This window comes from Rhineura floridana, chromosome 7 (assembly GCF_030035675.1).
Source record: "Rhineura floridana isolate rRhiFlo1 chromosome 7, rRhiFlo1.hap2, whole genome shotgun sequence".
Lineage (NCBI taxonomy): Eukaryota > Metazoa > Chordata > Lepidosauria > Squamata > Rhineuridae > Rhineura > Rhineura floridana.
This window is the reverse complement of record NC_084486.1, coordinates 56,193,108-56,220,494: the sequence shown is the minus strand read 5'-3', so window position 1 is coordinate 56,220,494 and position 27,387 is coordinate 56,193,108. Positions and strand designations below refer to the sequence as shown.

The 27,387-nt window shown below is 41.0% G+C and overlaps 1 protein-coding gene across 2 annotated transcripts; it reads right to left on the bottom strand.

Annotated features, from left to right (window-relative positions):
- Nucleotides 1-2,737: 2,737 nt before the first annotated feature.
- On the bottom strand, nucleotides 2,738-22,859 carry C7H10orf143 (chromosome 7 C10orf143 homolog). 2 transcript variants are annotated; one of them, XM_061635644.1, is made up of 4 exons: nucleotides 22,659-22,850; nucleotides 11,122-11,286; nucleotides 10,929-10,994; nucleotides 2,738-4,618 (listed from the first exon to the last, which is right to left on the bottom strand). In XM_061635644.1, exons 1-4 carry the CDS (start codon nucleotides 22,722-22,724, stop codon nucleotides 4,562-4,564), a joined length of 354 nt encoding a protein of 117 aa, XP_061491628.1. In that variant the 5' UTR covers nucleotides 22,725-22,850; the 3' UTR covers nucleotides 2,738-4,561. The 2 variants fall into 2 exon arrangements, with proteins under 2 accessions (XP_061491628.1, XP_061491629.1); XM_061635645.1 differs by lacking the exon at nucleotides 10,929-10,994 and having other exon boundaries at nucleotides 22,659-22,859.
- Nucleotides 22,860-27,387: the final 4,528 nt, after the last annotated feature.

Sequence of the window (27,387 nt, the reverse complement as noted above, 5' to 3'; positions counted from 1 at the left end):
TTAATTCATGAGCAGGACTATTTTTAAGAGTACTTAAAAGTGTGTTGCTCCCACAAAGCTCTAGGTGTGTAGCATCTATGCATAGTAAGGAAACCACATTATGCCTGCTAGCCTCACACACTGGTCATGCCTCAACATCTATTATATTATTATTAATTAATTAAATTAATATACTTCTATGGAAATGCAATATTGGAATAAGGCCTATGCATGTAATGTTCAGTGAATCATTAGCCCCATGTTCTGAGAGGCAATGACTGTGCACATTGAGTCTACATGTGTTGGACTTTGTGCTGCATTTCAACATTATTACTAATGTGTGAATGTCAAGTGGACCTGGAGGGAACCAGATACACCTGATAATCTACCCTCTTATCATACATAGGTTCTATGCACTAGGAGCCTTGTGTGAATAGCTTATAGAAATGGTTGCTATGCATATCTTCTCAGAAGTAACCTTCACTGCATTCAAGGAATACAGTCTTAAAGAGTACTCAGGACACTTATTCGGAGGCTGCCTTATTGACTTCATCGGGACTAGTAAACAGAGTATCACAATTTTTGGATTCATAGGACAGAATACAATTCTATTTCTAGTACTACTTAGTTAACTGCTAGTAACCACTGATAACCACACACCAACCTATTGCACGTTTTCTCCTTTCTGTGTGTTGTACAATCATGAACATTGCGTAATTTCATTGTGAGAAGTGTTAAGATGGGTGCAATCAAAGGCTGTTGAAAAGTGAGGCTATATGGACTGAATTTTCAAGACGTTTTATTTACTAGATTTAATTGTTGCGATCAAATACCTCGATGCCTTCACAAATGTTGTCCTAAGCAAAATCAGGTCTCTTTTTCTTTGTTCTCCATTTATATTATTTTACTGGTCTGTAAAGATGTGAGAACTCACTTAAAATGCCTTCATTCACATTTTACAGCACCCCAAAGTTTTAAGAAAATGCGCACAGATGAGTATGACAGAAAATACAGTCCTTAAAATCTGGATAGATCACAGTGAACCCAATGTCTTAAATCTGGATGGATCACAGTAGAAAGCATTTCACACAAATACATGCTTTGCATGGCAAAGGCCCCAGGTTCAGTCCTTTGCATCTAAAACCCGTGAGAGTCACTGACAGCCCGTATAAACAATACTGAGCTAGATGAACCAGTAGTTTGATTCTCTATAAAGCAGGTTTTGATGCAGACGAGTAAAACTCTGGAAAAGATTGAGAATGGGGAGCTGCAAAGGGGAGCAATCTCTGTGCTCTGTTTTGCAACCCCCACCCTCCAAATTTTCCCTAATGTTACTGCTTTAAAATTGAATGCCTCTTGCTTAAAAACAGGAGAGAAAGGGAAGGATGCACTTCTGCAGAAAACAGAGTGGTAAAACAGCAGTCCTCCAGTTTTTCGGAAGGAAGAATCCACTTGCCTATTTTATAAGGTAGTGTGACCTCTTTCTTGTTCTCTATGTTTGGCCCTGCAGCAACTGCATCTATGATTGAGTTAAAAAACATAGCTCTTCCATGGGGGGAAAAAACCCAAAACAGCATGATGGCTACTCTGTCCCGTCCCCCCACTCCTTCCTTGTATTTCTTTATCAGAGTGACAAAGAAACTGATTTAAGCAACAGTCCCTGGAACACTGAGAGTGCTTCAAGATAGAGAGGTCCTAGAGCAGGGATGGGAAAGTGGACCAGGCCAATGTGCCAAATCCTCATTCCCCTCCCCTTAGAGCTAACTTTGGCAGGAACATGGGACCACCCATTGGTCAAAGTTCAAGGAAGATCTCGGTAACTGCCTGTCAGCTGATATTTGGTTAGAGCAACTTCCTTTGAAGATGCACTTTCAACTGTATGCTGTCTAGAGGGAGTCCCTTTGAAGTCTCTACAGAGGGGAAAATGCTCCCAAAACTGGAGAATTCCCCCCTCTGTAGAGAAAGCTATTTGTATTTAAAGTGCTGGAGGAAACATTTCGAACACAAATGGCTTTCTTTGGAAATAAAATACTTTTTTTCTTTCCAAAGGAAGCTTGCAAATCCACCTGCGCAATCTATTTCCCAAGCATTCCACAAAACTTTGCAAGCCTTGTGCTTGCCACTTGGGAAGTGATAAGTACAGGGCTTGGAAAGCACTTCCAAAGCGCTGACAATCAGATAATCTTGGTGTATTCTTTTGCATTTATTTTATATTGTATATGTGTTTACATTTTTATTTGGTGCATACTGCCTTGAAATCTTTCTGAATATTAAGTGGTTTATACATATTCTAAGTAAATATAAATAAATAAAACCTCTCATGGTCACCACACACCCTTTTTATTAACATTTCAAAGTAGGTGCTTCTCACCACCATTTAAACACCTTGTTTGCTTTTTGTGAGTTGGTGTGTGTGTGTTTTTCACTAGTTTTGAACCGCTGAGCATGCTACAATTTTTTAAATTGTTCATTGTGCTATTCCACCATAGTGCAAACAACTCAAAAAATTATTATTTTTTAAAGAAGAGTGCATGCAGCACAGAGCAAGATGATAGCAGCCTCATTTCTGAGTAAACGTTGGTATGATCCATCTGCAGGTCCTGACTTTTTCTGACCAGTTTCACAACTCTAGTCAATTTACACTTCAGTCAATTTCAAATACCATGACTTATTTTGGTCAGTTTCACAACACTTATATAACTTAATTACATTGTAATTGTGTCATACCAATATTAACAAAAAGAAGCAAACAACAGTATGAGGGTTGAGGAAGATTCATTCCAGCAGAGAAAATAAGTTTTTTTTAAGAGCCAAAATGCTACAGGCAAAACATTGCAAAGAAGACAAAAAGAAAAACTCTTTAGAAAAGGACTTATGGTGCAGGAAATGAAATGGCTCTGCAACCCAAAATGCAAGGCAAGAAATCAAGAAACAAAGGACATCTTCAACATCTCATCAAATTTCCCCAGGAGCCATTTACCCCCTTTGTTAAAATGCACATTTTCCTAACCACATCTTCAGAGATAGTGCTACTATTCCACTCTTTCCCTCCTTAATAATTTTTCTACAGTAAGGAAAAAGATGGATGCAGCACTGGCAAAACATGAGCTAATTACAAATAGATCATGATGTTGTGTGGATTCCCCATGAAATCAAAGCAAATTAACCATGGCATTGCACAATAAACACCTCATCTTGGAAGCTTAGCTGCATTTCCTTGTTCCACCCTTATTGGGTGGGGGCATTACTGCTCCATGTTTCACATTACTCCACAAATGACCTCAACACTTGTCATAAGCAAGTCCTACAATATACATCGTGGAATAAGAGTTACAAAAAAGAAAAGTATATGAAATGTGATTAACACTCTTATTGCTGTGCTTGTTTTTTTAAGACAGAGATTGATTTGATAATGCATTGTAAAATAAAGTCAGCTAAGGTGGGGGTACTTTATGGCATTTCACACAAACATGCAGATTAAAATAAGGCTTAGCAGCATTAAGTAAGGAATCATGATCTACATGAATGGTCTATTTCACTCTTTGGTCAATGTGGAAAAAGGTGTCAGATCAATAACATTGAATATATGAAATATGACTTTCCTTTTTATTCATATAGTGATTTGTACACGTGATTGCTAATAATGCAATGGGACCTTACAGACTTTTTTGTATGTATAAACTGGAATGCAGTGCAGTGAGTGTGTGCAGTTGGATTTTTCCATTGTTAGCTGTACAGAATTGCTTGTACACGCAGAACTGCAGCCAAAAGTGGCAGCTGTGGTTCACTGGATTGCAGACTCTAGCCCTAAACAGAGTCAACTGGACTTTATGGTGGCAATTTCTAAGGGACATCCAAAAGCACCCTCTCTTCAAAGGCAGAAAAGTAAAGAAATGTGATTAAAATCAATTACTTCTCCGTTATAGTATACTGGGGTAGGCAATGTGGTGCCCTCCAGATGTAAACTGCAATTTCCATCACCCCTGATCACTGGCCATGCTGGCTTGGACTGATGAGAACACCTGGAGGGAGAACTACCCCTGCAGTAAGCATAAAACATTTGGTGAATGATGACATTCATCAGTGTGAATACTGACAATCCTAGACAAACTTTGTGCATTACTGAAATTCAGAAATACATCAGTGAACGCTGAAAAACAACTAAATGTGATTGTCAGCATTTGTGTGGGTCTTCATAGTGAAAAAATGTATATAGTATGGAATATTGATGAAGTTTATCTGGAATTGTCAGAAGGTCGATAATCACCAGATTTTGTACATTCACTGATATAAGACGTGAAAATACCTATTTCAACTTCTTTGCCTGCAGTTAACTACTCCCATTCTGAAAATGTGCTTCTAGTTAGCAGTGCATTTGCATGCTGGGAGTGGAGGAATCACTAAATTGAACATTCTTTTGAAGTAGTACCATGTTGTATAATATAAATGAACAAACAAAAAACTGGATTGTTCTGAGAACATTAAAAAACAACCAGATAAACTGTATGGATGTATACTGTAGTGTGAAGTGTCGGAAAGTCTAGAATCTCAAACTAGTTCACGTGTATTTTGTTACGGAGTATCACTGCATCAGTGCCCTTTGATCTTCTATAAACCCCATAATATGGCCAAGGTGTCCCTGAAATGGAAAAAAAAAGTTGTGAGTGACATCAAATCAGGGGTTATTATACAGATGAACATTTGTACCACATAGAGCAGGGGCAGCCAATGTTGAGCCCTTCATAAGGTGGGCAAAATAACTTCCATTAGTCCCAGCTGTATAGTCAAAGGTCAGGGATGATCGGAATTGTAGTCCACAACATCTGCAGGGCATCACATTAGCTACTACCCCCAATATAGAGAATAAGGAATAAGCAAACACCCTGCAACAGATTAGCAGCCTTGACAAGCATCGGAAGTTTTAAATCCAATGTCCAAGTAAGATGTTGACTTGGAGCTATAGGGAGCTTCTGAGTGTGGCTGGATATGCTCATTCAATACACCTGGTCTCCATAAGCCAAATGCTTTCTAAACTTAGCCTAGACTGCTTTCATCCTGTTTGCATAAGAACACAGTAATTGCTTTCCTAGATCAGACCAAGGCCCATGTAGTCCAGAATTCTGTCTCCAGAGGAGTCAGCCAGATGTCTCTGAAAAGCTCATAAGCCAGGCACAGCAGCAATAGCCAATACATATAGTTTGACAGTTGCTGGGGACAATCAGAGATAAACTGAATAAGCAAAGGCAGTGTTTTAGCTATTGTGACTAATAGCCATTGCTTATGCTCCATTTATTTGTCTAATCCTTCTTTTAAGCTAATGGACAGCCCCTTATCACGTGGCAATTTTATAAGTTAACGCACGGCAGAAGGAAACAATGATTTTGTCCACACATTCTAAGATGACAGATGTCAGTGTAGGATTCTAAAGTGCCTACTACGTTTTCAGGGAACTTCTCCCAAGGGTTAGATGTAGGAGCACCTGCTTCAGACATTGCACAGGAAACAAGACCTTACTCATGCTCAATTTTTCTTTTGCTTCTCAAATATCTAAAATTGCCCACAGAGAACATTCACTGTACTTTCACTCTGGGTTTTTTTTTGCAATACATGAATGTGAATGGAGAGCCTCTGCCACATACTATGCAAGAAATAGGCTAGCTGCCAAAGGGATGAAGAGTAATCTTATTTGTAGGGAAAGAGTCATTCAGCTGTTACATTAGTGCCTCCAAGAACCTCTGGCTATCTAATGAGATTATTCAAAGCAAAAAGTGTAAACTAAAGGCCACGTTATGCACTAGGGAACTTGGTAGCTTAATGCCTTTGGTATTCTCCATAACACATGAAAGCCAGATCGTATGTGTATGTGTGCGCACATACTGAGCGTATATGCTGTGGTATACCCTAATTTGACCTAGGATATCACAGCATGTAAAAGTATATTTATTCATATGTTATTGGAAACACCATGAGAAGATGTGAAATAAAGATATTACCCTTAGAATGGATAAAACTAAATAATTAGCTTTAAATAAAAACATTATTGCAAATATCCTGATCCACCACAAAGCAGAAGAAAACTAATCAAGCCAATTAGGAGTGCTGCAAATATTTGAAAAAGGGAACTCGGTGAGCAGCCCTGTTCAAATGCCTGCGGCCATTTTCAAGTCAGGTGAAACAGCTGAACTCTATCCATCTGCCAATGTGAACATCTGTCACTGTTGCCAAAACTTTCCCCTGCCCTCTCCAAGGACCCAACAACCTTACTTGGGGCACAAGATAAGGAAGATGATGGCAACCAATGCAGAGATGAAAAATTTCTGGAACTTTGTAAGCCACAGACAAAAACAGTTTTTTTTCTTTCCAGAAAAAATACTTCTTTTTTTAGCACTTTTAACTGATCAAAAGTCACTTTGTTACTTTAGAAACATAACATGTATTATGTATAACTTAATTTGCCAATAAAGTATAACTTTTGTATAATAAAAGTACAGTTTATTTAGACAATAATTACAAATTTTAATTTTTAAAAAATTTGTTACAAATGAAACTACTAGTAGCATTTCTTTAATTCTGCCAGTTGATGAGAAGGAAAACAAACAAACAGAAGAAACCACCAATGCTATAGTAAAAAAAAGAAATTATGTATTCTGAAAAATTATGTCTCCTCTGGCCCTCCACAGTGTCAAGCAGAGAAAAAACACTCCACAGAAAGAGCTGAGAATCAGAGTGGAGAAACGAAGGCTCATGGAATACTATATGAAATTGAATCAGTCTCATTTTCTGAGCTATCGCTACCAGTTTCTGTCTCTTCCAATTCTTCATAATACTCACTGTATTTATCATGGACTTCTAAAAACTGAAGGTTTGCCTGGATTGAAAAAAGCTTCGATACTCTTTCACATGTTACAGTCTGATTTCCCCCCCATTTTTACAGGGGGAAAAAGGCATTGGGGGAAAAAATGTTTTCCCAAATTTTTCCAGGCCCTCACATCTCTAGACCAGTGTAGTGGTGAGTGATCCAGCTGCTTGACAGAGGTCCTTTCCTGTTGGTGAGGGGATGTTATACCAGAAAAATGATACTAATAGCATCCATTTCTACTGTTTGTGGAGGACTTGCAAAATTATTATTAGTAGTAATTTAATTTATCTCATATCCTTCGCCCAAAAGTCCCAGGGCAGATTACAATAGCTTGAAATACAGGGCTGTACAAAAGTAATCAGACCCCTGACCAATGCTCTCGTATTACTGAATTACAAATGGTACATTGTAATTTCTTTCTGTATGATGTTTTATTTTGAAACACTGGAACTCAAAATCAATTACTGTAAGGTGACATTAGTTTTATGTTGGGAAATCTGTGTAAGAAACATAAAAAACTGAAACATGTTGCTTGCGTAAGTATTCAACCCCTGTGCTGTGGAAGCTCCCAGGTTACACAGATGAAAGAAATTGCCCTATCGAGGACACAATTACCTTAGCATTGGCCTCCACCTGTGAACCATTAAAATTGCTGTCACACTGTCAGGATAAAAATCCACTGTTGAAGGATCAATGGTCAGGCTGTGGATCTGAAGGAAAATTAAGACCAAAGAGCATTCTACAGAAGCGAGAGATAATGTAATACAAATGCAAAGATTAGGAAAAGGGTACAAAATAATATCCAAGTGTTTGGCTATTCCAGTGAGCACAGTTGGATCAATAATCAGGAAGTGGATTATTACACCACCCAGGCACTGCCAAGAAAAGGCCATCCTTCAAAATTCAGTGTTCAAACAAGAAGGAGACTTGTGAGAGAAGCCACAGAGAAGCCAACAATTACTTCAGACCAGGCTATGGTCTGAAGGCACATGTGGCCAGCTCCCTGCTGAAGCTAAGCAGGGTCAGGTCTGGTCAGTGCCTGGATGGGAGACTGCCTGGGAACCATATGGAAACCACCTTGGGTTTCAATCATGAAAAGAAAGGCGGGGTATAAATGTAATAAATAAATAAATAAATACTTTGAAGGAGCTACAGAGTTCAATGGCTGGGAGTGGAGCAGTGGTGCACCAGTCAACCATATCAAGAGCTCTGCGTAACACTGGCCTATATGGGAGGGTGGCAACGAAGAAGCTGTTACTGAAAAAGTACCATCTGAAAGCATGTCTGGAGTTTGCCAGAAAGCATGGCAGTGCCCAGCTGCAATGTGGGAAAAGGTTTTGTGGTCAGATGAGACCACGATAGAGCTTTTTGGCCAAAACTTTAAGTGCTATGTGTGGCGCAAACCTAACATTGCCCATGCCTCAAAACACACCCTCCCTACAGTGAAGTATTATGGTTGCAGCATCATGCTGTGGGGATGCTTCTCATCAGCAAAGACTGGGCATCTTGTTACAATCGTAGGAAGAATGGATGGAGCAAAATACAGGGAAATACTGCAAGAGAACCTGATTCAGTCCACAGAAAAACTGATGCTTGGGAGGAAATTCCCTTTTCAGCAGGACAATGATCCCAAGCACAAGGCCAAAGCAACATTGGAGTGGCTCAAGAACAAAAAGGTGAATGTCCTACAGTAGCCCAATCAAAGTCCTGATCTCAATCAGATCAGAATCTGTGGTGCTCTTTGAAAATTGTGGTCCACAAGTGAAGTCCAACCAACCTGGATGACCTGGAGCGAATCTGCCAAGAAGAATGGGCCAAAGTCCCTCCTACATTGTGTGCAAAGCTGGTACATACCTACCCCAAAAGACTTAAAGCTGTTATTGCAGCAAAAAGTGGCTCTACCAAATATTAATGTGTGGGGGTTGAATGCAAGCAACATGTTTCAGTTTTTTATGTTTCTTACAAACATTTCCCAACATAAAACCAGTGTCACCTTACAATAATTGATTTTGAGTTTCAGTGTTTCAAAATAAAATATCACACAGAACAAAATGACAATGTACCATTTGTAATTCAATAATATGAGAGGATTGGTTAACGGTCTGATTACAGTTGCAAGGCACTGTATATCCTTAAAAACCAATATAAAAACAATTTAAAATCACAAACATCACAAAAATAGGGTTGATCCTAAAAATATACCCCTCAGCTGTCTAAGGCTAGGGTAAAGAGCATTCATTAAAAACTGTATAGTGAAGTTGCCAGATGTACCTCTGTGGGGAGTGAGTTCCACAATTTAGGGGCTGCCACAGAGAATGCCCTTTCCCTAGGCACCATCCCCTGGACTTCTGAGGGTGGCAGAACTACCAAGAGGGTCCCCTCTGCTGATCTTAACCCCAAAGAGGGTCTGTAGGAAAGGAGGTGGTCTTTCAGATATTTGGGGCCTAAGATGTTTATGGTTTAAAACACCTTAACGTAAGCACCTTGAATTGGGACCAGAAACAAAATGGCAACAAATGCAGCGGTTCAAAAATAGGGGTTATACTGAATCTCAGCCAGTAATCTGGTTGCTACATTTTGGACCACTGGAAGTTACCAGAGCATGGAGTACAGTGGCCAAGACATCTTTGTCCAAAAGGGTCCAAAGCTGGCACATTGGGTGGAGCTAAAAAAAGGCACTCCCAGCCACTGAGGTCACCTGTGACTCCAGTGACAATGTTGAATCCAGAAGCAGCCAAAAGCTGCAGACCTGCTCTTTCCAAGGGAGTGCAACCCTCTCTAAGACAAGCTGTGCCCCCACCTCTCAGACTCAAGAACTCGTGACACATAACACCTCTGTTCAGAATTCAGCCTCAGGTTATTGCCCCACATCCAGCCTAGCATCACCTCCAAGCACTGGTCCAGTGCCTCAACTGCTTCTCCCAATTCAGTTGGAAAAAAGAGAACGGAGCTGGGTGTCATCTGCAAATTGATGACACTTCAAAACTCCTGAAGACAGCTCCCAGTGGCATAGGGGACAACATGGAACCTTGCGGAACACCACATGACAACTCCCATGTTGCCAAACAGTAGCCTCCCATAACTGCTTTCTGGAAGTGGTTCTGGAGGTAGGAGCAGAACTTACCTCCCTGAGATGTTCCAGAAGGATACCAGTTAACAGTATCGAAGGTACTGAGAGATCAAGGAGACCAAGCAGGGTCGCACTCCTCCAATCTCTCTCCCAACAAATGTCATCAACTAGGGCAACCAAAATAGTTTCAGTGCCTGAAGCTGCGCCTCCATCATGTTCTCAAGCATCTTGTCCGAAAAGGTAGGTAACAGTTGCGTTGAGCACATGGATGCTATGCCACCCCTAAAGCCAACTGGTTTCATTAAGATAAAGCGATGCAGGACTCCAACCTGCAAAACATTTTCCTTCACTTCAACAGTAAGGCCAGTGCTTCATTGGCAAAGAATTGCACAAAGCTGCACCCTATATTGTACTGAATGAGGAAGTCTTCAGGCCCATTACAAAGTATTTTGAGGTTTTTGACTGGGTGCATATTGCTGTTGTTGGGACAGGTAAACAGACCGACAGTCTGTTGGGACAGAATAATAATTTTAAAAAATCTAAAAAATCTAAAAAAACCCTGACAACCTTCAGCTGAACAGGGTTATGAATTGGATTGAAAATATCTAAAAGCAATGTGCAATTTATCTATCTATAGCCCCCAAAATGTTGTGGAAATACTTCTAAAACTCTGCCCATAAATATTAAAATGTCTCCTAACTGGACATACTCCTGGAATAGAATAATCTACACCTTTTTAACTTGAATTGAGATTCATTTATGTGACTAAACTCTGCTTTCCAGAGTGCATTTGAAAAACGAGTTTGCAGTCTCTATATTTTCAATCTGATGCAGGAAACATATTAGTTTGCACTCTGCTAGCATACCGAGAAAAAGCTAAATCAATCTGCCTCTTTTATTTACATGCTTTATCCCAGAGAAATGTAATTGCAGTTTTTTTATTAACTTTATGTTTTATGGCTCTAATATTTAAGAACAAGCCTATCTTTTATGTCATAGTAAGAAGGTTAATATACTTACAGGTTCTCCAGCAATACATCTTGAGCAAGGCTGGGCAGTAGTTCTGGTTTCATTATCTGGAAATATCTGATTAACAAACACATATACACAAAATTCTTTTTTAAAAAAAAAACAGCCATTATTTGACATTTTTATTATGAAATATATTAACATCTTCTGCTAAGAGCATGGATTTGGGCAGTATAAAACATACCATGGAATTTGGCTTTTCTTTCATAATCTGAGGGCTAAAGAAGTCAGTGGGATCTTTCTGCTTCAAATCCTGCTCCATATCCCAGTAATCCATGGCATACTTGCGCAGTGGGTAGCAAGCGTTGATGACCTGTGGAAAAGTCTCAGAACTTCTACACACTCGTTTCTGGGGGGAAAGAAAAAAAGACTTTAAGAATGAAAGTCCTCCCCTTCTCTCCCAACATCAGCTTTGCATACAGAAGGTCCCAGGTTCAATCCCTGGCATCTCCACGTAGGGCTGGGAGGGACGCCTTGGGCCTGGTTCAGAAGCTCCAGCTGGTGCAGAATGAGGCCAGACTGCTGACTGACTGAGCCATGTGGCTGACAACATGTAGCACCATTGTTAAAACATCTGCACTGGCTGCCCATCTACTACTGAACTGGTTGGACCCTTATATCCAAGTTCAATAATTGAGATCTGCAGGAGCATCATTAGTCATGCCCCAAGTTGGCAAGGCTCATTTGACAACAAGAAATCAAGCCTTTAGTTTTATCAGCCCAGCCCTGTGGAATGCTCTGCCAATAGAGATTCAGTAGGTGCCTTTCATTTTGACTTTTAAACATCTGCTGAAAACTCTTCTATACTGCAAAATTTATAGGGGCAATTGAGAAGATATCTTTCTGCAATAGTTAGCCAATGATTTCTGATTTTACATTTTTACATGGTTTCATTGTATGTGTATCATGTGTATGATACAGTCATGCATATAATTGTTGTAAACTGCTTCAATATTTTTATGAATAGTAGTATATAAATATTTTTATAAATAAAATAATAAAAATAAAACCCTGGAGAACTGCTGCCTGTCAGTGTAGACAATACTGCGAGATGGACCAATCGGTATAAGGCAGCTTCCTACATTCCTATTATAAATATACACAAAGTAGCTAGATGACTTGGACCTTGGAAAATCACAATCTAACCCTTATTCAGTCATAGGCTCACTGGATGGCTGTATGCAGGTGACAATTCTTTTGCCTCAATGTATTAAATAAATTTGTATGGCTGCCTGCTGATTAATATTTCCTGTGGTGCTTACAAACAAGGCAATATATAATATTTAAGACCAATAATTAAAAATAAACAATAAACAATAACAGAAAGCTAAAGTAAACCTTCCTTGCAATACAGATAACATAAGCTGATAAAAGTGGACTTAACACAATTAAAAAGCCTGGGTGTATAAAAAGGTCTCCACTGAAAAGACCACAGAGAAGGCACCAGGTGAGAGGTTCTGGGGTGGGCATTCCATTGTTGTGGTGCTACCATGAAAAAGACCATCTCCCCATTAGCCAGCTGTCTCACTTCACTTGGTAGGGATACCCAGGGTCTCTGAAGAGGATCTTAAGGTTTGGGTAGGCATATGCCCTACCTGAAAAATGAAACTAAAACTAGCCACTTCATTATCATGATGATGGCCACAACAGAAGACTGTAAAACTATTCCTACGCTAAATATGTTATATAAATGGTAAATAGAGGTTTGGGAAAGCAGGTAAAGGTGAGGAAAAAAACCATTTATGACATTTAAGTCCATACAAGTGAACTCTGATGCTGTAACAGTGTACTTTGGATTCCAGCAATTCTGTATTCTATTTTCATGGAATAAGGGAGCCACCTCTTTCATGAACAAGGAGCTGGCAAGAAACTATACTGAAGTATCATCATAATCCCTCTAAAACAAAACAGGAGTGCTTCGGTACCCATCAGCTTGAAATGTGGCCCATGTATTGTTTCTGCATACAGGAGGGACTCCCCAGGTATACAGAAGAATATTAGTTTATATGTTTTATAAACTAAAACACTAAAGCTAGGACACTGTTGAGAAAGAAACAAGATATGTCGAAAGGAAGTGAACCAGAAACAAAATATGTTTATTAAGAGTGTGCAAAAATGTAATAATAAAAATCTGAGAAGACCCTCTGAAGGCAGGCTGCCTTCCAAGGGGGAAAACACCCACCTCCTTTGCTACTGCAGAATTTGTCCTTTATTAAAAACTATGGCATGCAAGTACAAGCAGCATTAACTAGAGAGATGCAGGAAACAAAGGATAAAAGGAAAAAGTGATTCACTGCTATGCATCAGAAGAAATTTTGCTGTATCAAAAATAAAACCAGACTATAGTTTTGGGTCGGGAGGTACTTAGTATTAGAGATAGAAATTTAGCATACAGAGTAGCTATCTAAGAATCTTATACTAATGCAAGCAGAATCTGCAGAGGTTTCTACAGAGAATTCCAAATTATTCTGAAATTCAGTGCCATTGGAAACATCTCATAGAACTGCAACAACAGACTTGTGTAGAATTCTGATTATGGATACTGCATTAATAACACAAAACCTAGCTGCTAGCATGTTGATGGCAAGGCCCAGTAGGGTCAGATAGTTTTGGAGACCTGTTACTGAATTTCATCAAAACAGTGCACCAGCGTGTCAAGCCTTTTCTAATTGGGCTTCAAAGTCTAAATAGGTCAAGAATATATTTGATAAGACAAAACGGCTTGGGACGACAGTATCTCACCTGTTTGGTAAGGTTAAAAAGATTATTCCACAGACATGTATGCATTTTCAGCTTTGTAAACCTGAGTAGGCACAGCATTTTTTAATTGTATGTGAATGCATAGGGGCAGGTGAACCATATTTGAAAATTCCATATGAACTGAACTGCCTATACTGCATTTTGCACAAAGGTGATTTTTCGGCTTTACAAAATTTATGGAATGAGAATTATAGAATTATATTTTATCATTAACTGTACCAGTGGCAGATTTCTATACAATATTAACTAGTGGCTTAACTTAGCATCAATGGCCCCTCTTGATTTTGGACTTTAAATAATGTTGGATATCACCCTATATGTTTGTAATTCTTAAATTACTTATTTTGGACTAATTACAATGGAAATCAATTGACCTTTTCCACTAGTTCACAAGTAAGCTAAACCAAAGAACTTAATGATAAAGCCATTTTATGTCCTTTCATTTCAACCAACGGCTCACCCAGTTTGATATGTTGCAGCTTAGCAACTTTTTTTCATGAATCTAGCCTATAGTGTTTTGTGATGCCTGTATTATGGATTTAATTCTTAAACCAAGATGTTTGGAACCAGTAACCGTTATTTCAACATTAATAAGTCACAATTTCATTATGGCTAAACACATTGCTTTACACTTTCAGATAGGAATTCTTATTTGCATGTTGGATTTTGACTAAAAAAAAAAACTAGAAATATTGTTTTTAAAGCATAGTTAGGATCAAGCCTATGGGCATGGTATGGAAATGATTTTTTCCATTTGGCAAAAGTGATTTTATGTTTTTCTTGTTTCTGAACTATAGATATTGTAGAGTCTGGCAAGAGCTGGTTACCAATTGTGTGCACACACAGTGACAAATGAGATTACATTACTTTTCCATTTATAGATTGTATCCACTGGTGATGAGACATGCCTTGAAAGCAAGAGTTCACAGAACATTTTTTTTCTTCCTGTATATGGTGTTTCCCTTCAGCACAAGGTCAGTATGCACCTAGATGGGGATTTGCTTTAGCTGTCACTTGAACAGGCATAAACAATCCACAGAACAGAATTTCTACAAGTTTGCCCTGTTAAGTTTCCCTACAGCTAGCACCTTGGCAAAAGCATAAAGACAGACAAAAAGACAATATGTTCCAATGAACTCTTTGAAAATGCATAAATGCACTCAGGCTTAGTTAAAGCAAAACAGTTACATCTCCTGTAACTGAAAACTGGATCCCAAGAATGTCTTCTGATAGCACCTTTAGAGGTCAAACAGCAACATAATCCAGATGAAACCGCTGGAATTAAACAAACTGGCTTCTCATACCAGTACCTAACTGACTTAAGTAAATCTTAACCAATATGTGTAAGTCAGTAGAAGCAAACTACTTTACAAACAAAAGGTGAAAGTCTAAACTCTCCTTAATGTAAATGTATTTTGCATGAAGTTTGCATTTTTGTGCATTACCTTGACAAGGTAAAATGCATTTATTGCACTCATTCACCTGCTGGCAAACCTGTGAACCCACAGTCAGACAATCCAGACACGTTTGCTACAGGCCAAGCAAATACTCACTTGGCTGATCTATGTGCCTCCCTCCCCCTGTACAGTACATGTAGAATATATTTGGGGCATATTTTGTAATCAATCAGTGTAATGAACATTATTGTATAGCTTATCTGTTGTGCTAATACCATCATGGAAATAGGCTACACAGTTGTTGTTATGCTGCTTAACCTGCAAAACTGATGGTTCTCTTTTGTTCAACTTAAGAGGAAGAACAGCTGGGCTGAAAGTCCGGTTTGATAGTTCTAAGAAGTTTCCAAGGTGGAGGGATTACCCAAGAAAGGAGCCTAGGTATGTTAAAGGACCCTGAATGTGTGTCTACAGAGGCTCTTGGTTGTTCCAATGTGAGCCACAGTCTGATTGATATTTCCAGCCACTTTGATTAGCTAGGAATACTTAGTTATTAAAAACTAAGGTATTTTAACAAGTTATTCTTTACGTGGTATTGTTTAGGTACCCCTTATTCATCTGCTCTCTCTCTGCCAGTCTTTATTTGTCCTAATCTAGGGAGCTGGGTTCACTAATAGATAGCTGATGGTTTCTTAGTAATGTTCTCTTATTTTAAATTCCAGACAGTGTAATATATAGCTGAACACAATGTGGTGCATACTAAAATCCAAGACTAATTTAATAGTGGTTGGCAATCCATTCATTCTAATGTACTGCTACGTAAGTTTTCATGAACTCTATCATCTTTGTTCCAATCTGATATTTTTTGTTTGGTTACTTCAGCATGGAATATACTGCTTGACTCAAGGGATAGCTAGGTAACCTGCACTCTCACTCAGGAATTGCTGTATTACCATATGGCTGGAAGCACTTTCTTTGCTAAGTATATCAGTGGGATAAAAATTAAAGGAGACACCAATTACCAACTCTGATCTCAAAAGCTGCAGATAAGACCAATCACCCCTTAAGGGTGATATTAACACTCACTCTACTGAATATAAAGCATTAAAGAAGATGGCCTTTAGACAGACATTGAAAATGAGGGTGGCTTTAGCTTGCATTATTCTGATCAGCATAGCCAACAAATCCAATCCTCTGAAGCAATGCTATTAGTGTCACAAAAAAGGGGGGGCGGGAGGGAGGCTTTGTGCAAAGTCCCTGAAGGAAAAGAAGCAACTAATGTCATTAATGTGTTAACAGCCTCTGGTCACTTAACAGAGTGGTTTTAATAGGCTCTAGAGGGGAAACATGTCCAGCTCTTTTCAGCCAAAGGGAAGGTTAGAGCTGTGTGTGGGTTTTGAAGATAGTGGGTTAGATTCCAAGGGGATTTGCCTGCCTTGTTGTATATCTGCAAATGTCCTTTTAATAAAGCAAATGATGGCTAACTACAATTAAGTACCAAAGGTGGCTCTTTTAACAAGCACATGCCATTGCACTGATAGGTTTAATTACACTATAAAGCTAACCAGAAAACACTTCAGGAAAAAGATATAAGGGCATCAAGCTTTGCAAAATTAGTGTATAACAAATCACCGGTGATTTCAGCTCCCTGTCATGAGTATGCTGCTGCATTTAAATTCTGAATTATATTCCAGATCTCTTTAAGAAACAGAATTTCTGCTCACAAATAAATTTAAGAACATTTTTGTATTAAAAACTTTTCCTTGAAGTATTTCCACACAGGTGAAACATAATTGCCTATAAAATATCTGAAGGGCTGGGCTCAGTAAATGTTTAACAATTAACATTAGAGGACAAAACAAAATCCAGTATTTAGTAATTTAATCCTCCGAAGTGGGAAACAAATTAATATTTTAAAACACAAAGTGTAGTTTACATGTATGAGAAATATCTTTGCTTACAAAGCACCCTGAAGTCAACGGCAGTATACTTTCAAGGGGATGTTATTTAGTTTAGCCTCAATGTGTTATTTCATTTTATTTTGGGGGTTCAAGAAATAGATTGTGTACAGCAGCAGTAGGGAATCTGTGGCCCTCCCGAGTTTATTGGGCTAAAACTCTATTGACCATGCTGACTGGAGCTGATAGGGGTCCAACAGCACCTGGAGAGCCACAGATTCCCCACCTCTGGGTGGGAACTCAGTGAAGAGAACAATGTTGGCTTCTCCTGTCTTAGTTTAATATTTCAAATCCCAGGTACCAGCCGTAAAAATGTAAGATGCCCAGGCAAGTGGAGATTTTTTCAGCCTTGGGCAACACTTTCTCTTCAGCGCCCACAATCTCCTTGTCTCTACAGCATCCACCTTATCCTACTTCGGAAATGACAATATGTTATGTCAGAAGCATCCGCCATCTACAATTTATAACCAGGTAATGGTTTCTGACATTTATGTATAGCCAAGCCACTATATCTTTCTCCATTCTCACATCCATGACAGCTCATGAAATTTGCTTGTCAGAATCTGCTACTTCCTTGAAGGGGTGGCATGGTCTGATGAATGAGGAGACCCTCTAGGAAGGTGATGTAGGACCACTTGAAGGTTTGAAGAGGCAGTAAAAGCATCTGTCAGGGATACTTTAGGCCTAAGAACATCAGAACTGGGACATGAAGCAGAGGTTTATGACCCAGAATACCTTTGTTCAGGCCTTTGGTTTTATGGTTCAGTTTTTAAAAATAATAGCTATGAACTCATGTGAGCTAAAAGAAAAAAAGGCTTCTGGTAGCACCCCAGTACCTACCCTTCACTGATGTTCAATTTGTAATCTGTCACTGAAAAGCTACCATAGTCTTGATAAAAATCCAGGAAGCATCATGAGTAGAAAATCCTAGGTTGTGATTTCCTAACCGTTTGTGTGGATATAGAAGGCAGAAAATGAGGGAGTTTGACGATTTCCTGAGAGATGGTCATGTTAGTCTGTTTCAGCAAAAAACCAAAGAGCCTTGTGGCACCTTAGTGTGTGGGGCTATTTTGATCTCCTGCTGCTCCAGAAGCCCTCTCAAAAGGCCAAGGGTTCAGGGTTGCATATCTGCACTGTCCTCATCCTGCCAGGCAACATCCTTGGCAGCACAGGAAAGCCTGTGTGTACACTTGGGCAGGTTGTGGTGGGAGGTCTGAGTGATTCAAATCTAGTAGACTCCTTTTAGCCCAGCAGAAGACCTTTCAGCCCTGAGATTACCTCAGAGACAAGCCCAGAGAATACTAGACTGAATATTTTAGCCTCAGGACAAAAATGTAGCCTAGTGTGTTCATCTGCTACCCAAGTCAAGCCCCTGCAATAGCTTCAGGTGGTGCCAGCTCCAGACTGGGGGGGGGGGCTTGGGCACATTGCAGTTAATTGCTCCCCTCCCTGTAGGTCCTCCTCCACTTTTGTCCACCCACTTGTCATCTCCCCCTCTGATCCCAATCTGCCCAATTGCTCAAGGGTAAAAAACAAAGAAAGTTGAGGTTGCTTCTTCATCTTTTTGCTCTGGTCATTGCTAGCATGTTCAGAGGGAGCAGGTAGTAGCAGTAAGGAGGTGGCAGGATCAGGAGGCTCTGAGGATAAACAGTAGGTCTGCTGCAGGGATGTGGGCCTCTGCAGGTGCCAAACAATGCCTACCCATGGCACCAGCTTTGGCCTTCAGAGCTGAAAGATACAGATACAGCTCCCACTGCCTTCAGCTCAAACTTCAGTAAGGGAAATGGGCTAAGACTGGCTCAGACCTTCTATCCCCAGGGTCCCCTTGGGATACCTGATACTGAGGCCCACTAATCACAAAATGGTGGTGTAATACCAGAGCCAGTCACAAAATGGTGGTAGAAATCAGCTGGCAGCTGCCAACATCATTTTCTACTGATATCTAATCCAGCTTTGGAAATAGCTAAAATTCTTTGCTGTGGTGTTTTCCTTGTGTCAAGGAGATCCGTAGTTCAGCTTTCCTCAAGCTAAGTACAGATATCTTGCTCTGGAGTTATTGAGACTCAGCCTTTCCATTTGAGGCAGAATTTAATGATCCAGAGGCTCTAAATGGGGAAGACTTTCTTTTATATTTTTAGCTTCCCACCCCCACATGCATTTCACTGTATTTTTACCCATCCCCTGTAATGTCTTCTCCCGGTCTCCTTTCATGGTTCAACATGTACCTTATTCCCTCCCTCTCAAATTGCCAGTTTAAGAACATAAGAACATAAGAAGAGCCTGCTGGATCAGGCCAGTGGCCCATCTAGTCCAGCATCCTGTTCTCACAGTGGCCAACCAGGTGCCTGGGGGAAGCCCGCAAGCAGGACCCGAGTGCAAGAACACTCTCCCCTCCTGAGGCTTCCGGCAACTGGTTTTCAGAAGCATGCTGCCTCTGACTAGGGTGGCAGAGCACAGCCATCATGGCTAGTAGCCATTGATAGCCCTGTCCTCCATGAATTTGTCTAATCTTCTTTTAAAGCCATCCAAGCTGGTGGCCATTACTGCATCTTGTGGGAGCAAATTCCATAGTTTAACTATGCGCTGAGTAAAGAAGTACTTCCTTTTGTCTGTCCTGAATCTTCCAACATTCAGCTTCTTTGAATGTCCACGAGTTCTAGTATTATGAGAGAGGGAGAAGAACTTTTCTCTATCCACTTTCTCAATGCCATGCATAATTTTATACACTTCTATCATGTCTCCTCTGACCCGCCTTTTCTCTAAACTAAAAAGCCCCAAATGCTGCAACCTTTCCTCGTAAGGGAGTCGCTCCATCCCCTTGATCATTCTGGTTGCCCTCTTCTGAACCTTTTCCAACTCTAGAATATCCTTTTTGAGATGAGGCGACCAGAACTGTACACAGTATTCCAAATGCGGCCGCACCATAGATTTATACAACGGCATTATGATATCGGCTGTTTTATTTTCAATACCTTTCCTAATTATCCCTAGCATGGAATTTGCCTTTTTCACAGCTACCACACACTGGGTCGACATTTTCATCGTGCTGTCCACTACAACCCCGAGGTCTCTCTCCTGGTCGGTCACCGCCAGTTCAGACCCCATGAGTGTATGTGTGAAATTCAGATGTTTTGCTCCAATATGAATATTTTTACACTTGTTTATATTGAATTGCATTTGCCATTTTTCCGCCCATTCACTCAGTTTGGAGAGGTCTTTTTGGAGCTCTTCGCAATCCCTTTTTGTTTTAACAACCCTGAACAATTTAGTGTCGTCAGCAAACTTGGCCACTTCACTGCTCACTCCTAATTCTAGGTCATTAATGAACAAGTTGAAAAGCACAGGTCCCAATACCGATCCTTGAGGGACTCCACTTTCTACAGCCCTCCATTGGGAGAACTGTCCGTTTATTCCTACTCTCTGCTTTCTGCTTCTTAACCAATTCCTTATCCACAAGAGGACCTCTCCTCTTATTCCATGACTGCTAAGCTTCCTCAGAAGCCTTTGGTGAGGTACCTTGTCAAACGCTTTTTGAAAGTCTAAGTACACTATGTCCACTGGATCACCTCTATCTATATGCTTGTTGACACTCTCAAAGAATTCTAATAGGTTACTGAGACAGGACTTTCCCTTGCAGAAGCCATGCTGGCTCTGCTTCAGCAAGGCTTGTTCTTCTATGTGCTTAGTTAATCGAGCTTTAATAATACCTTCTACCAGTTTTCCAGGGACAGAAGTTAAGCTAACTGGCCTGTAATTTCCGGGATCCCCTCTGGATCCCTTTTTGAAGATTGGCGTTACATTTGCCACTTTCCAGTCCTCAGGCACGGAGGAGGACCCAAGGGACAAGTTACATATTTTAGTTAGCAGATCAGTAATTTCACATTTGAGTTCTTTGAGAACTCTCGGGTGGATGCCATCCGGGCCCGGTGATTTGTCAGTTTTTATATTGTCCATTAAGCTTAGAACTTCCTCTCGTTACCACTATTTGTCTTAGTTCCTCAGAATCCCTTCCTGCAAATGTTAGTTCAGGTTCAGGGATCTGCCCTATATCTTCCACTGTGAAGACAGATGCAAAGAATTTATTTAGCTTCTCTGCAATCTCCTTATCGTTCTTTAGGACACCTTTGACTCCCTTATCATCCAAGGGTCCAATTGTCTCCCTAGTTTCTTTTATCCTTCCTCCCTGGCACTTCTACATTCACTTCTTCCTATAGCAGCTTTTCTCGCTTGCCCCCTTCCTTTCTATTCTCAGTTTTCAAAATGTATTTATAACACCAATGACAACAGTTTACCTTTAATCTCATTTCCCACTTTCCTTCGACACCCTGGCTCTTCCTCCTCAGAGGATGGAGACCTACTTCCCTGGAGCTTGGAAAAGTTACTTTTTTGAACTACAACTCCCATCAGCCCAATCCAGTGGCCATGATGGCTGGGGCTGATGGGAGTTGTAGTTTTAAAAAGTAACTTTTCCAAGCTCTGTAATCCCTGCATCTTCTCTGTCTCTTTGCCATCTTTACTCACCCTACAAGGAGTGGTTGGTGCTGGCATTGGTCCAACCAAAAGGCTATCCTTCTATGGCATGGCTAGCGGGTGGAGCAGGCATGTGAGATGCCCCCAGGTGAGTTGTGGAACTTAGGTTCACCTGAAAGTGGCTGAAGACCCACTGTTTGGGAAACACAAATGTCTTGGGGTGCAAAACTGGCTTCTCCAGGCAGGGCCTTTTCCACAGGTTGTCCGACTCGAGGACAAAGGCAACAGCCTTCTTTCTCTCCCCCCCCCCAATCCATCCACTGCGCCTTCTTAATTTGTCATTAACTCTTTCACGGGTCATTTACAATCAAAAACATAACCGTAAAGTGAAAATGTCACTGTGTTAGAATAACATGTTTGAAAAAGGAGAAAGTGCGCGAAGCTACACAAACAGAGGCTGCTTCTTTGAAGCAGCTGCCACATTTAATTCCGGGAAATGCACAAATCTACAGATCAAAAAGCCATCCTTCTGTGGTTGTGAGAGAAAGCTGCAAAATATTCCCACTAATCAGGGCTCCTTTATTAACAGCCTCTCAGCCCGTTATTGCAGACAAAACCAGTCCGGCGAAAACGACCTGGCCTGGCCCTTGTGGTGTGCACTGTGCCTTTAAAAAGCGATGCGTAGGAAAGAGCTGGGAGAACTGTCTTGCAAGACCGGCACGTTAACTTGCAAAGTTCCACTGCGTCCAACGAGACTTACTGACTCGCTTGGTTTGCTAAGAATTGCAACCAGCCGAAAACAAGGAGCCTTCCTCTTTGCTGAAGTTTGCTTCCTACTTTCCCGCCTCCCCGCCGTTTTCCTGTCCTTTTTTTCCCCCTGCTTTGAAGGGCTGAATCCTCAGCAGAAGTCAGGTTTTCAATCAAAATAATATGCACGGTATCGGCTTTCATCACTTTCATTTTCCTCCAGCTTGTCTGGAGAAACCGACAGCAAAATGCGCACTGAAGAGGAGGAGGAAAAAAACTATGGGGGCACCGTGGCTTTGGCGGATGTTTCGGCGCATGCTCAAGCCAACACTTGTCAGGCCAGGCAGCCGCTATAGCACACACCGCCCACCAGCGCCGAGCGAGGGACTTACGCGCTCCGGCTCGTGCACGCCCAGCTCCCCGGGCCTCCTTCGGCGCCGTTCCGCTATCACGTTCATGGCCACCTAATCCTAGCAGTTGCTCTCTCTGCGCACTCAGAACCTCTGCACTACTCCTGGGGCTGCGTCCCTACCGCTCCGCCCCCTTTCCGTAGACCAACCCTTCTAATCTGGCTGGGAAAAGATAGAGCGTCTCCCGCATGTGTCTTTCGCCTACCCTTGCAAGGCCCGGCTGATAGAGCCCAGAGCTGCCTGTTGCAATGTTACCATGCCTACATGCAACCATGTTAGGACGCAGCGCAGGGATCGCTCCATGGGAAAACAAACAAGCAACGGACCTCCAGAGAACATGTTTATTAAGCCTTCACCCTGATTTGCTTGGGCAAAGCTTATGCGAAGGTTATATGATGTTTGGCCTTTCATAAGCATTCTTTCTGATGGGTTTGTGGGCTGGTTACAGGGCAATGAAAGTGATTTGCCGCCCTGGGCTCCTACTAGGAGGAAGGGAGGGATCTAAATTAATAAATAATAATAATTTGCTTGCGCGGAGGTTGTATGTTGTCCCATGACACAATCATTTATCCCACACTTTTAAGGATATTTCCCTGACACTTTCCTAACAGCAAAAAGTCCGTGTTTTTTTTAAAGTGGATTGGTTGCAACAGAGCGTTTTAAACCACTTTAATTGTGCAAGTTTCTGGTATGTGATTGAATACCTCCCGCAGGGTACTGACGGTCTGGAGGCAACATCAGATGGGTGGTACATGCCCACACAGAGGAATTTTAAGCCTGGCCTTAGCCTTGGTGCTATTACCAGTTCTAGGCACAGCACTGACATATGATTAGACAGCCACAAGGGTGGCTGTATACTATAGCTAGCATGGATTTTTCTCATTCTGCAATGTTAAATTGAAAATATGCTCCACGCCATTCTGATGCTTCCCATAAGCTCATTTCAAAACACAACCTCACACAACTTACAGTCCTGAACTCAGAAATGTTTGCTTAAAAACCCTCTAAGTTTTCATGATGATACACAAATCACTGAGAGATAATTGAGAGTTCAAAGTGTAAAACGAGAAAAAAACCCATGCTCCTGTTGGTCTTTCTTCTATCAGTGGTCACATAATCTGTTGAAATTAATTAAAAATCAGCCATGTTCACAGAGTATCTGTAGTCCTATTACTGACCTTACCCCATACTCTGACCTTCATCTTCTGCAGGTTAAAAGTTAAAAAAACGCCTGGCTGATTTTTAATTAATTTAATAAATTTAACATTGAAGTCAATGATAAGCACAGGCATGCTCAGTAAGAACCAACTGTCAGCATTCTAAAAGTCAGACTCACAGCTGTTTGGCTTGGCTAATCAGGTGGCCACACCCACCACCAGACTTTTATTTCACTTTAGATAGTCATGGCTTCCCCCAAATAATCCTTGGAAGTGTAGTTTGTGAAGGGTGTTGAGAGTCGTTAGGAGACTTCTATGCCCCTGACAGAACTCCAGTGGCCAGAGTGGTTTAATAGCCACCCCCTTTTCCCCAGAGAATTCTGGCCACTGTAACTCTGTGAGGGGAATAGGGCATCTCCTAGCAACTTTCAGCACCCTTCACTAACTACACTTCCCAGGATTCTTTGGGGGAAGCCATGACTGTTTAAAGAGGAATAAAGGTCTGGTGTGGAAGTGGCCAGGGACAGCTTTGGTTTAAATTTGGGTGGGAGACTAAATGTGCCTGCTGTAGAATAAAAAGGTGGGGGGAAACCCCCAAAATAATGATGCTGTTAATAATAATAATAATAATAATAATAATAATAAATTTAATTTTTGTGTCGCCTATCTGGCCGAAACCACTCTAGGCGACGTACAACATTAAATTCAACAATACATAATAATACAATACATAATAAAATACAATGCAGTCAACAATAACCATCTTAAAAAGCGATGTTTTCCTTTTGGAAAGAAAAGGAGCTTTACCTCTGTCCCTGCCCACCCACCCAATCCCCTCCCCCCGCTCCCCCTACCCTCCACCCCAGGTCAGTTTCAACTATCCTAAGCATGACTGCACAGAAATAAATTCCACTGAAAACCTGCCCTTCCCTCTCCCCTCCATCCTCACCCTCCTCTTCATTTCATCTCCCTTCTCCTCTCTCTCCCCTCCCCACTCCAGCCCTTCCGCCCACTTGGGTTGGTCCAATCCACTTCCTGTGTAGCTTGGAAGAATTTGGTAACGTGTCTCTGAGCATATGGTGAGTGGTGGCAACACCTGCAATCAGCTCAAATAATAGAAACAAGACATGTGCTGTGCTGTGCTGATCTATGAGTTTGAAGCACATCCAGTTTGAAGCACAAAAGGTTGTCTTTGTCATCATATGACACTGACCAATCAAAAGGCTTTGAAAATAATAAAAATACATTTGACACAGATTTCTAGGATGAATAATGAGTGAAATATAATTTTCTATGTTAGATACTCTAGAAATAATAGTAACTCAGGAAAAAAGCAAAGTAAGAAGAACACCAACAAACATACAAATAATATAATTCTACATCTTTGGAGATGAAGTCCTGATGACAGGTGTTACCGCCACTCACCATATGTTCAGAGGCATAAACTAATTCAGTGCATTCTGTATCTATTCACTAATAGGCAAAAAACCTTGCGGTTTAAGAATGTACCTATAGCCCACAGATATTTCTATCAAACTTTAAAAAGCAGGGAAATTGGGCAGCTATAGTGAATGCACCAGGGGAGCAGGAGACCTGACCTCCTCTCTGAGATATTGGACTGCCCTACAAAGTTTGTCAAAATGCAAACACAATTTGGGTTGGTCTTTCACAGTCCAATCCACTTCCTATGTAGCTTGGAAGAATTTGGTAACATGTGCCTCTGAACATATGGTAAGTGGTGGTAACACCTGTCATCAGGACTTCATCTCCAAAGATGGAGAATGGCATTTTTGTATGTTTGTTGGTGTTGTTCTTACTTTGCTTCATTCCTGTGTTACTATTTCTATATAGAATCTAATATAGAAAATGTTATTTATCTCATTATTCATTCTAGAAACCTGTGTCAAACTTATTTTTTATTAATTTAAAAGCCTTTTTATTGGTCAGTGTCATATGATGGTGAAGACAGCCGTTTGTGTTTCAGATTGGAGGTTATGTTCTATTTCTATTTGGGGCGCATTAACAGTTGAATCTGAAACTGCAGTTTGATGTAAAATCAGACTGATTACAATATGTTGCTACTTCAGCAATGACTCTACCTGTTGGAAAAAACAAACTTAGCCTGCCCAAGATGCATGTTTTCAACCTGCTATTTGGCTGGTCTATGACCGTAATAATAAAATTCATTCATTCATTCAAACTGCTATGCTTAAACCACTTCACTTAAGGAAAGGTGGGCATCATCAATTAAAAACACAGAGCACACCTAGAATTTTGCTAGAACATATTTCACCTCCCACTGTTTTATCTTGTGCAAACTGAGACACTCCTGATGTCCACTGGAGACTATTCTGCAGAATAGTCAGTGCAATTATTTCACAATTATTTTTGGAGGTTTCTTAGTGTAAATTTTGCAAAGGGTTGCTGTAAAGTAAATCAGACATATTGAAAGTGACTATCTGAACTATGTCAACTGTCTTAATAATGTTGCTTCATCCCTGCTAAAAGAAGATCAGCACAGCACATGTCTTCTTTCTATTATTTGGGCTGATTGCAAGTGTTGTCACCACTTAACATATGCTCAGAGGCACGTTACCAAATTCTTCCAAGCTACACAGCAAGTGGATTGGACTGTGAAAGACCAACCCAAATTGTGTTTGCATTTTGACAAATTTGTAGGGCAGTATAATATCTCAGAGAGGAGGTCAGGTCTCCTGCTCCCCTGGTGCATTCACTATAGCTGCCCGATTTCCCTGCTTTTTAAAGTTTGATAGAAATATCTGTGGGCTATAGGTACATTCTTAAACCAGAAGGGTTTTTTGCCTATTAGTGAATTTCTCTGCTTTTTAATCCGGGAGGTAAGAAATGGGATCCTGTGCAAGCTTGCTGAGAATGGATTGATCATTTGCATGCTTATTGAGTTCCGTGGGATTTACTCCCCTGAAATCATGTTTAGGATAGGTGAAACTTAACCACAGGGGATGGGGAGGGGATGGGGAGGGGAGGAGGGCGAGGGGAGCAGGAAGGAGGGGGAGGGGAGGAGAAGGGCAGGTTTGATCATTTGCATGTTTATTGAGTTCAGTGGGATTTACTCCCATGCAATCATGCTTAGGATAGGTAAAACTGACCATAAGGAGGAGGAGGGGGAAGGAGAGGATTGGAGGGGGAGGGGAGGGATGGCTGGAGTGGGCAGGGAAGGAGGAAGAAGGAAGAGGGGAGGGAGAGGAGAGGGGAAGGAGGGGAAAGGCAGGTCTGATCATTTGCATGCTTATTGAGTTCAGTGGGATTTACTCCTATGTAATCGTGGTTAGGATAGGTAAAACTGACCATGGGGGAGGAGCAGGTGGAGGGGAGAGGAGAGGGAAGGAGAAAGGGAGGGGGAGGGAGGGGGAGGGGATTGGAGGGGGAGGGGCAAAGGAAGGGGCAGGGGAGGGCAGGTTTGATCATTTGCATGCTTATTGAGTTCAATGGTATTTACTCCAATGCAATCATGCTTAAGATAGGTAAAACTGACAATGGGGAGGAGGAGGGGGAAGGAGAGGATTGGAGGGAGA